The sequence below is a fragment of the Colobus angolensis genome, unplaced genomic scaffold (genome assembly GCF_000951035.1).
Source record: "Colobus angolensis palliatus isolate OR3802 unplaced genomic scaffold, Cang.pa_1.0 Scaffold221, whole genome shotgun sequence".
Classification (NCBI taxonomy): Eukaryota; Metazoa; Chordata; class Mammalia; order Primates; family Cercopithecidae; genus Colobus; species Colobus angolensis.
In genome coordinates this window covers 4,734,957-4,746,659 of record NW_012115389.1, presented here as the reverse complement: position 1 = coordinate 4,746,659, position 11,703 = coordinate 4,734,957, and the positions used below count along the sequence as shown (strand labels likewise).

Sequence of the window (11,703 nt, the reverse complement as noted above, 5' to 3'; positions counted from 1 at the left end):
GTGCATGTGAGTGGTGTGGAGTGTGTGTATTCATGTGTGTGTATGTTTGTGTATATATTTGTGTGTGTGCATGTGAGTGTATGAGTAGTGTGGAGTGTGTGTATTCGTGTGTATATGTGTATATATTTGTGTGTGCATGTGAGTGGTGTGGAGTGTGTGTATTCATGTATGTGTATGTTTGTGTATATATTTGTGTGTGTGTGCATGTGAACGGTGTGGAGTGTATATATTCATGTGTGTGTATGTTTGTGTATATAGTTGTGTGTGTGGATGTGAGTGTATGAATGGTATGGAGCGTGTGTATTAATTCATATGTGTATATATTTGTGTGTGTGCATGTGAGTGTATGAGTGGTGTGGATTGTGTGTATTCATGTGTGTGTATGTTTGTGTATATATTTGTGTGTGTGTGTGTGTGTGCATTTAAGTGAGTGGTGTGGAGTGTCTATATTCATGTGTGTGTGTGTTTGTATATATATTTGTGTGTGGATGTGAGCATATGAATGGTATGGAGTGTGTGTATTCATGTGTGTGTATGTTTGTGTATATATTTGTGTGTGTGTGCTTGTGAGTGTATGAGTGGTATGAATTTTGTGTATTCATGTGTGTGTGTGTTTGTGTATATATTTGTGTGTGTGTGTTGTCACTGCAGGTCAGCTGTGTTTCAGGACTCTGCTTTGCTTGCATTCCTGCATCCTGGTACCTGAGCCTGTTCTGAGCTTCCTTCCATCCGTGGCATGCCCAGCACCAGGCTCTGCAGCGCTTCCCGGTGTGGTGGCAGTGTGGGGTACCGCTGCTGCTTGCAAGTTGGGGCAGGGGAGCTGGTGATGACCACACCTGCACTGCGTGTTGGTTTGTGAGGTGTCTTCAGGGCTCCGGTGTGCTCCTGTCATTACTGTCCTCCAAAACCTCTCAGGCTCAGAACCTGGATCTTATCTTTACCTTTTCTTTCCCCCTCATCCCCCATCCAGTTCATCTCCAAACTCCATCTGTTTATTCCTCCCTATTATCACTGTTTTAAAATCTTATTCTTGCCGGGATCATCTTCAAGCCCTGTTGTTTCGCACCTGATGCATGGGCTTCGCACTGCCTCCTGCCTCCTCCCTGTTACCCCGGGCTCTGCAGCGGGGCCAGCTCTTCTTTCTGTCATTCCCCTCTCTTGTTCTGGAGCCATGGAACCTTCAGTGGTGACAATCTCTGCAGGACAAGGGGAGCCGGCAGCCTATGGGCCAATGGGTTTTGTTTATCCTATGCAATATTTTAAGAAGTTGCCAGACAGCTTTAAAAACTGGATTTTTCTACATTAAAAAACTCTATTGTCAGTTATTCCTGAAAACATAGAAAATCCAGCAGCACTGAGCACATATTCTTAGAAGGTGACAGGAGGTGGGAATGGTGTGTTCCCTGCTCCTTCCCCTCGGGCCGTGTTTTCTGCAGTTTGCTGCACTCCTCACTCTATGGTATAGCCCCTCAGCCTGCCTCATTTCTGTCACCTTTCTGGCCCCCATCAACATGCGTGTTTGCAGCCCAGAGTTGACTGGCTTCCAGGTCAGGGACCTTTCTACACCCACAGTTAGAACTCATCTTGTCTTTTTGCCTCCTGCTACCATTTTGCCTCTCGAGAGTTCTCCCCCTTCTCTCTAAACCTGTTCAAATCCCGTCATTCCACAAGGCCAGCTTACCTCCTCCCTCCTATGTGAAACCTCCCTGCCTGCCGTTGGCGGAGTTTTCTCCCTCCCTGAATTACTAAAGCACTCCAGGTTTGTCTGTGGCTTTGGGGCCATTGCATGTCATTGTGTTTGTCAGAGCTGTGTTTAGACGGTCCATCCCCCAGGGCCAGGGCCTCACTGTGGCTGACACACAGCGCCTTGCTCGCTATGGACTGTGGGTTCTCAACAAATCTACAACAGGAAAGGTGTATAGAGGTGACCCAGGGCCTCATGCTATGGGTACCAATAGGAGGGCCTCTCACTAATGTGGGGCAGGGTGTAGCTGATAACTTTCACCAGCAGCTCTGAAGACAGTTGTTTTCCTTTGTGTCACCAGAGCCACTGTTTAGGGACCCATCTTTAATGTGGGAAAATGCCGAAACACAACTAAGCTCTGGGGCATCATGGTGGGCTGTGGGTGTGTTCCCTCCATTGTAAGTGATTTGATCTATTACTAAGGTCATTCAGTGATACTGCTTTAAGATCAGCATACAGAAGAGAAAGTTAGATATGACTTCAGTGAAATTTAGAGTATTTCCATACTTCTCATTCAGAATGTTAAGTACCAAGCTACAGGATTCTCTACTTGGTACTAGGTGCTGTCTTTGCTTCCCAGGACTCTGCCTCCCAAGAGCCTCTGGGTCTCTGTGTTCTTCTCACCTGGGTTTTGTTTCAGCCTCACTGGCATTCAGAACACCTGGGGCGCATGCTGAGCTGGGAGCAGGATGCCTCTCCTCTCCTATGCCTCTGATAAATCAGGGTGGGATTTCTGAGAAGCAGCATAGGTTGGTAAAAAGCGCAGATGCTTAATGACTGTTGTGATGACTCAATCACTTGAGGTTTTCCCCAACCCTTGAGATCTGGGCTTTGTTTGCATCAGCTTTCTGGCTTGCAAAACCAAGCTCAGGGTTTCTTATCACGTGCCCTTGGGTAGTGAGAGTGACCTTGAGATGCCTGGCATTTGTTTTCTTTACTCCTGTCAAGCCCCTTTGAGAGGGAAAGGAGCTTTACTTCCCAACTTCTGGGCCAGAGGGCGAATGTACTCCAGGGCAGCACTGTCCAATAGCGCTTTCTGCCACAGTGCAAGCGCTCTCCACCTGTGCTCTCCAGTGCAGTAGCCACTGGCCTCGTGTAGCTATTGAGCACTTGAGATGTGGCTATTGTGACTGAGGAACTGAATTGTATTTCATTTTACTGTATTCAAATGTGCTTACCACATGTGCTTACCATATGGGACAGCCCAGATCTCAGGGGCTGGCGAAAATGCGTAAGTGCAATACCTAACAGAGAGCCGTGCACAGTCCTAATGGGAAGATGCCTAATTGAAGATGCCTACTGCATAGGGCGAGGCGCTACACTGCTATGCAAGTCAAAGCCTGTTTGGCCAAACTTGGCTGGCATCAAAACATTTTGAATATTTGCAGAAAAACGCATTGCTGTGCTGTTCTGAGGAGGGCATTAGTTACTAATCGTTCTTTCATTTCCTTTAAAAATAGCAGACACCAAGCTCTCTTAGTTGTGATTTAAGGACCCACAGTGGTATAGCTTGTGAGTGCAGTCACCTACCGCATAACAGCATTTCAGTCAACAGTGGACTGCATATATGACAGTGGTCCCATAAGATTATAAGACCCTATTTTTACTGTACCGTTTCTATGTTTAGATGCACAAATACTTCCCACTGTGTTACTGTTGCCTACATTATTCTGTATGGTAATATACTGTCCAGGTTTATAACCTAGGAGCAGTAGGCTGTGCCATACAGCCTGGGTGTGTGGTAAGCTAGGTCATCTAGATTTGTGTAAATTCACTCTGTGATGCTTGCACAACGATGCTCCTAGCCATCGAAAGGTCATCCTTCAGCTTTATTATCATCAAAGCATTTCAACTTGCTGTTTCTACATCATCAGCTTCTATTAATAGCTACATGATTGTTAAGTACAAATATGAAAATTATGTTGAGGAGTACAAGATCTTTCTTCCATTAGGCAGAACCGCACAGATGAGATCTAAAACATTCACATTGATAAATACTGCTTTTGAAGTGGATTTTTCCCCTTAAGAGCCAAGCAAAGGATCAAAACAGAAATTCTCCACAGAAACAGGAATAAATCACTAGAGAGGTTGCTTCTGGAATTTTCTTGCCCATTGAGTGCCTGCCCATGGAGCTAATGTCAGCAAGGATAGTGTATCATATTCCTTGACTTCCTCAGTATACTAGGGTCCTCACTTTTGTGTTGTAACACACACACGAGAGGTTGAGTACTATTACTGAATAAATGCACTTTAGTAGGAAGGAAACATTCAGAAAGTCAGCCTCTCCTGGGAAGCCAAGACAAACAGCTCTTGGAGCCAAGACACAGAGAGGCCACAGCCAGGGAATGCCCAGGTGTCCCCAGTGTCTCCATGCACACCTTTCTCTCTAGCTCCTGCAGATGCTTCTTAGCCATCCCGGTGGCTGGAAGGAGTTGGGTTGCGGTGACTCCTGATGAAATGCAAAATTGCAGGACTCTCTTAAATGCTCTTTTATTTTGACATTTTAAAATGCTATTCTGAGAGGTATAGAGAAGACTTAGGTAACAGAAGAGATGAGAAATAGCCAAGATCTCCTTTGAAGTTCAGATTCCAAGTTAGTGAGGTCTTGCACCAAATCCAGCTGGCCCTTATTCCCTCTTTTCCGGACTAGATGTCTTTGGTGGCAGGAATATTAAACTAGACCCACGCTGACTGCAACCATGAAAGGGGTTGACTCACTCAACCGATAGGCAGGCTTCAGAGGTGGTTTGATGCAGGGATGTGGTGATTTTACCTAGAACCCTGTTTTCTTATTCTCTTCAGCTCCGCCCACCGTGGAGTCAGCGCCTCGTCCTAAACTCAGCCTCTCTTCAGGGTTGTATGGTGGCCACCGGTAATTTCCGGTGCCACACTTCCTCGGTTCAGAGGGAGTGAAGGGGACGTTCTTGTTAAAAGAGCACCTTTTCCTAGAGCCCCCTTAGTTCTTAGTTGGACCACGTGTCTTCTCTTACGTCAGTAACTGGGGCTAAAGCACTGCTGATGCCCTAAATCCCATGGTGGAATCAGGTTTTCCATAGACCCAGAGCCGTGAAGGAAGATGTGGACCCCCAAATAAAGATTGGGGTAATCACCCAGCAAAGAGTAGCTCTTAGATAGGAAACTACCATCTCCCAGCTCTATCATCTGCCAATCTCCCCTTATATACTTACAGATGCAGCTTTCTGCTAGAAAGTAGAAAATTCTCATTTTTTTGAAAGATTACTTTTATGGCTTTGTGACTATTAATTCTCCATTGCTCCCCCCACTTCTTTTCCCCCACTCTTCTTTTCCTTCCTTCCTTCATTTCCTTTCTTCCTCTGTCCCCATCCCTCCTTCCCTTTCCCTCTCTTCTCCCCTCTTCTCCTCTATACCCCTTCATCCTGTTTCCCCTTTCTTCTCTTTCCTTCCCTCCTCTCCTCCTAGCCTCTCCTTCCCCCTCTTATCCGTCAGCCCTTCTCCATTGATGATCTAGTTGTTCGTTCAACTTAATCTAACTGGTGGGGTACAGTTAGGTTTCTTACTAAATTAAATGCCTTCATATCCTCCCACTGTCCCCCAGGAAGAAGAAATGCCAGAGGTAGAAATTGACATTGATGATCTTCTTGATGCAGACAGTGATGAAGAGAGAGCTTCAAAATTACAGGTAAGCAGTTTTCAAAATTCTAATCATGGATACTCGGGAGTCTACTTGGGTCTCCAGAGCTTGGCATGAACTGATTCCGCCCTGTGGTAGAGTTGGCACCGGGACCTGGGCCATGGCTGTTTGCAGAGAGGAAAGCAATGGGCTGCTAAGTGTTCACCCTCTTAAACTGCCTCTCTGAGGATGAAGCAGCTCTTGACTATAGTCCGTTCTCAAAGTACCTTATGGGTGTAACTTTCTCCAGCCCCATTTTCTTGGGAGAAACAGCTGGTTCTGCTTCCAAAGATCCACTTGCCAGGGAAGGGAATTGATACCCCACACTTGTATGAGAAAGAGAAGGACTGAGCTAGCACTGGAATATCCAAGCCCAGGGCTCCAGTATCACAGTTGTGGACTGTATCATTCATGAAATTAATTTTTAAATATGATTGCTTATGACATAATTCTAGTTAGTAGACAATCTCTTCATAGACAGTGTTCACCTCATAGCATTCCAGTACAATGATGGATATTGAGATGTCTAGTATTTCTTTAGTGGACAGCAATAAAGTACAGTACTTATTTCCCTTCCCACAGTAGGTCAAATCTATCATTTTTAAATCTACATTTGGGAGTTTCTAAAACCAGTTGACTTTTGACTTGCCATTGTTCTTAATGTCCGCTGATAATTACTGTTAATGGCTGTTGGTGACCACAAATGGCAAATGGCCACTACGGCAATCAAAGGGCACATTTTAATGTATTAATGTGTTTAATGCATTAGTCATTACTAGTGTCCCTTGAGTGGTGAACAGTCTCAGTTATGAAAATTAGTTCTTCTTGGTAGATTTAGCTGGGAGACAATAACATCCTAGTTATAAAATTTTGAAAAGATAATGCAGGTATCAGTTCTATAGAAAATGTAATGCCATAACAAAGTTTTCTTGACATTAAGAACTTGAAAGGAGTTTTTAAGCTAGCATCACCCCTCAACCCCCAGTTCCCAGGTGAGGACCCAAGCTGGTTTATGGCTACATTGCACTTAAACCCTTTGCTTTCTGAGTGCAGTGTGGGTGCCACCGTCTTGCACAGGCTGGCTCAACTTGAATATCCACCAAGTTGGCAGCCAAAGGAATGGTGTGTGCATGTGCATGTGCACACAGAGGAGGCAAAAAGTCATTGACCAGAGGAGTGGGTTTGAAACCATTTGAATCTTGCTGGGTTATATCCAGTTAATTAAAGGAAAACTGGAAAGGGGGATTTGGTTCCTGTGGAAGGCCATCCTGGATTTGAGCTACTGAGTTAGTCCAGATCTCTCTGAAGTTTACAACCTAATGGATGCTTGAGCCTACCTGTCCTTCTTTAAAAGAAACTATTCCTCAGCAAGGCATTCAAAACCTGGTCAAGGGGCGCGGCATGGTAGCTCATGCCTGTAATCCCAGTGCTTTGGGAGGCCAAGGCGAGTGGATCACCTGAGGTCAGGAGTTTGAGACCAGCCTGGCTAACATGGCGAAAACCCGTCTCTACTAAAAATACAAAAATTAGCTGGGTGTGGTGGTGTGCACCTGTAGTCCCAGCTATTTGGAAGGCTGAGGCAGGAGAATTGCTTGAACCGGGAGGCGGAGGTTGCAATGAGCTGAGATCGCACCACTGCACTCTAGTCTGGGAGACAGAGCGAGACTATGTCTCAAAACAGACAGACAGACAAAAAAACCAACAACAAAAAAAAACGAACAAAAAAACTGGCCAAGGGTTATGTTTTGTTTTCAATGCTATGGTAGCCAAAAATAAATAAATAAATAAATCTTTTCCTGTTCAAAATATTTTTTCATGTAGCACGTATGTGTGCAGGCTGAAGAATTTATGAAGGTTAAACGTTTTATATCTTCAGACAACCAACTGGTGCTGAAATGAAGTGTGTTTCTAGATAGTATGAAATCTTGCTTTACCATTATAAAATAATACTATGAATATAAAATGATGTTTGATTTTGCCTTAAAAATAATACTGAATTTTAAGATAATAAAACTGATCTTCTGTGTGTTTAATTCTAGGAAGCTCTTGTAGACTGCTACAAACCAACAGAGGTAAACAAATCGCTTTTCCTAAATGCCATGTTTGAACTGGTTTTTATTAAATCAATTTGTCTATTTTTAAAGCAAACCACAATAAGTGGATTTGAGTGTGTGTATACCAATTAGCAATTATTATCCATGAGTGCATATGTTTGAATAGCTCTAACTTCATTATTTCTAAGCCTAAACATGTCGAGTTCAGAGATACTTAAAATTAATGGAGCAGAGTGTGTTGCTTGTGTTAGATAAAAGCCAAACTTCAAAGGAAATTGTAAAAGGGTTTGAAATCATTTTAGTAAAAGTTTTAGGTTTATAACTGGTTTATACATCCTATTAGTTTATTGGTATGTATTTTTTAAAAGCTTAAAGTCAGCTCTGTCTTTCCAAAGAGTTACTTTTATTGGGAAAAAATGCTATGCTTTGTTTAGATATTTATGAAGTATAATGTATAAACGTTAGCATAAAAATAGGTATTAATGTGATTAGACTAAAGCATTTAATGTAGACTCTAATGACTGACAGCACAGAGTAGAAATTAAGGTTTAATCAGTTATGAAAATACTAGCAAGAGAAGTACTTTGTTCCTGTGATAAACTGGAGAAATTATAAGATCCGTCAGATGTTTTGAAGTCTATTTGTAACATCAAAGCCATAGTGGTAAGACTTCTGATTTTTGAAGAGATCTAATTAAAAGAGGGGAGGAAAGCATGCTTTGACAAGTATCTGATTTCAGTGACTTGGTTTGGGACTAGTTACCTATTTGAGCTTTATTATTCCAACCTCCAGCTTTGATTACATCTTGCAGTCATAGAGATTTTTAATTTTAATTTTAGCCATCAAAATATATACTTTTAGACCAGGCTTGGTGGCCCACACCTGTAATCCCAGGCCAAAGTGGGAGGATCACTTGAGCCCAGCAGTTCAAGACCAGCCTGGTCAACAAAGCGAGATCTCATCTCTTAAGAAAAAAAAATTGTACATATATATATTTAAGTTAATGTAATACAAATACATACTAATACATCTGAACCCTCCCCCCTAAAAAAATTCTGAGGCTTATTTTAAAAAGGTAACAGTGACTTTCTCCACCTTTCAGGCCCCTTCCTTATTTTATATTATATTTATGTATTATATTTTTATATTTTAATAAGCAACGTTTTTGCACTTTTTGGCTGCTTCTCTTCCCTGCTACTTGCTCTTTTCTTTCTTTTTTTTCTTTTAGAGGCAGGGGCTCATTCTGTCACCCAGGCTGGAGTGCAGTGGTGCAGTCAGAATTCCCTGCAACCTTGAACTCCTGTGTTCAAGCAACTCTCCCTCCTCAGCCTCCTGAGTAGCTAGGACTGCAGTCATGCATTGCCACACCCAGCTAAATTATTTTTATTTTTATTTTATAGAGACTGTATCTCACTATGTTGCGCACACTCATCTTGAACTCCTGGCCTCAAGCTATCCTCCTGCTTCAGCCTCTCAAAGTGCTAGAATTACAGGCATGAGCCACACTGTGCCTGGCCTACTTATTCTTTTGTTCTTAAATATGCATTTACTATTTTTTTTTTCATTTATTGACTTTAGGAGAAAGATGATCACTCTCTCACTCTCCACACAATTCCTTTTCATCTACACCCTCATCAAAGTTATTTAACAGTATTTTGTTAAATTAGTAGTCAAGTTTATAATACTATGATTTAAACAGATGTTTTTTACTGTTAAGCCAACAGTAAAATATGATCATGGTTCCTTTTTGTGTAGCCTTTTGTTTCTCTTGGAGTTGACAATCCTTGTCATTATTATTATTATTAGTAGTAGTAGTAGTATTTTGAGACAGGGTCTCGCTCTATCACCCAGGCTGGAGTGCAGTGGTACAATCTTGGCTCACCACAACCTCTGCCTCCCAGGTTCAAGTGATTCTTGTGCCTCAGCCTCCTGAGTAGCTGGGATTACTAAGCCCGGCTAATTTTTGTATTTTCAGTAGAGACAGGGTTTTGCCATGTTGGCCAGGCTGGTCTCAGACTCCTGGCCTCAAGTGATCCACCCACCTCGGCCTCCCAAAGTGCTGGGATTACAGGCATGAGTCCCTGTGCCTGGCCATAACCCTTGTCTTTAGTTTTGTCTAATACCAATTGGTATTTTTTGTTGAACTCTCTAGTGTGTTTGTCAAACATGCAATATATTTCCTGACTGCTCAAACACATCACTACCATCCCCCTGCCCCCAGACTTTTCTCCTGGAGCCCCTATACAACAATCTGGAGAAATTTTTCTTTGTGTTTATGTTTAAAATTATTCTGCTCTCTGCATCGTCTCTGTTTTCTCTGAATCTTACCTTTTTCTGCCTATTTTCATGTCTTTGCTGATTTTTGGTAGCATAGTCACATTTGAATATGGGGAGACAGTAAGCTGATTTGCATTTGTGTGTGTAAGAACAGCTTGGTTTTTTGTTGTTGTTTTTGAACAGAGTCTTGCTTTGTCACTCCAGGCTGGGATGCAGTGGAGCCATGTAGGCTCACTGCAAACCCTGCCTTCCGGGTTCAAGCGATTCTCATGCCTCAGCCTCCCGAGCAGTTGGGATTATAGGTGTGGGCCACCATGCCTGGCTAATTTTTGTATTTTTTGTAGGGGCGGAGTTTTGCCATGTTGGCCAGGCTGGTCTGGAACTTCTGGTCTCAAATGATCCACTTGCCTTGGCCTTACAAAGTGCTGGGATTACAAGAAAGAGGCACCGCGCCCGGCCAGGGCTGCTTGGTTATTGCTGGATCTCATTATGGAGTGACCACATTGCAAGCCAGATTTATTTTCTTAATCTGTTATGTGTGGAAGGGGATGGCTCCTCAAAAATGTCGATGTTTGGTTCTTCTTATCTGGAGAGAGTCAGGATTTTTAGAGTTTGACCCTCAAATTTCCTCCAAGAGAGGAGAAGGCAGGAGACTTTACCATTTAGCTCTTTGGGGACTAAACCTTCTTTATTTATAGGTAGCTGGGGAATTAATATAGGAAAGCGATTTTAAGTTGTGTGATGGGTTAGACAAGAATAATAGAATTGTAGTCAAGAAAAATGATGAATGATGCAGATGAATGAACATGTAATATGGGGGTGGAAGGGGTTGCTGCAGAGAGGAAGCCCCATTGGCCACTGCAGACATGCGTTCACTCATTTCATCAAGCCCTTTTTCTTCAGTTCTCCACCTAAGTGAAGAAATTCATGCTTTGGTTATTCGGGTGAGAAAGTTTGGACTTGCAGATTTCTCTTTTGCCCATCTTCGCAGCCAACAGTGAAAGGCACTGCATTTTCTCATGGAAATGAGCCTGTTCTCTCCCTAGTTTTTGTAATGTTTGGGGAATCAATATTTACATTAGTTGAGAGCCATGCCATTCAATGAAAATGGTGGGTCTTGTCCCCGGAGCAAAAATATTTCTCATCTGGTTTCTATACAGAGGGTCAGGAGATGCAAGAATATAATATTTGAACACTCTTCAGAGTTCTGAAAGCAGAAAAAGGAGCTGGAGTCTCTAAGTGAACATATCTGTGTTCTTTTTTTAGTTCATGTTTCTAGGAATGGAAATGATGTAAAATGCTGAGGAATTTCATTCAAGTTCCCTTATCTGTTAATGGATCATTTCAAAAAGGCTGGACACTTTTGCCTTTGAGCGTATGTTCCTAGGAAACAGATTTTACTGGCACCTGGATTGTGATAATGACAATCAATACCTTATTTTTTCCAGAGTTCTGTAGTTCACATTTGCACTAACATACATTACTTTATTTAATCCTCACAATCGTCATTTCAAGTAGAGAGGGTTTGGGTAGCTTGCCCATGATGTCAGAGTCGTGAGCAAGAGAGTCAGGACTCAACCCAAGTTTCTGACGCCTAATCTTGTACTCTTTCTTTCCAATCTGCTAGTCTTCCCAAGCTACTTGACTCAGCAAGAGGCTTAGAACTTTATAGGACTTTGCCTTATCTGAACTAAATGCCTATCAATTAAGGTGTTCTTTTCTAAGTAGGGATCTCTAAAGGTGCTGTTTTTGATCAAAATTATTTTACTTACAACTGTTATGCCACTTGGAAGTTAGAAATGTAAGGAAGGTGTCTATGCTGATTTAAGTACTTTTATTTTATAACCCCTCATTGCAGAGGTAGGGTGAGTGGTGGAAAGAATACTGGAATTTGAGTCAAAGTCTTATGCCAATGCTAGCACCAACTCTATGACTTTAAGCAATGTTCTCAACCTCTCTGAGTCTGCCTTTCCTCC

The 11,703-nt window shown here is 42.5% G+C and overlaps 1 protein-coding gene across 1 annotated transcript in view; it reads left to right on the top strand.

Annotated features, from left to right (window-relative positions):
- Nucleotides 1–11,703, top strand: part of PPP1R14C (protein phosphatase 1, regulatory (inhibitor) subunit 14C) — a gene marked incomplete at its 5' end in the record, with an annotated part of 109,050 nt that overhangs the window by 65,653 nt on the left and 31,694 nt on the right. The window contains 2 exons of the mRNA XM_011943787.1: nt 5,322–5,405; nt 7,436–7,468. Of these exons, the coding sequence (XP_011799177.1) occupies nt 5,322–5,405; nt 7,436–7,468 (117 nt within the window). The remainder of the gene's footprint in view (nt 1–5,321; nt 5,406–7,435; nt 7,469–11,703) is intronic.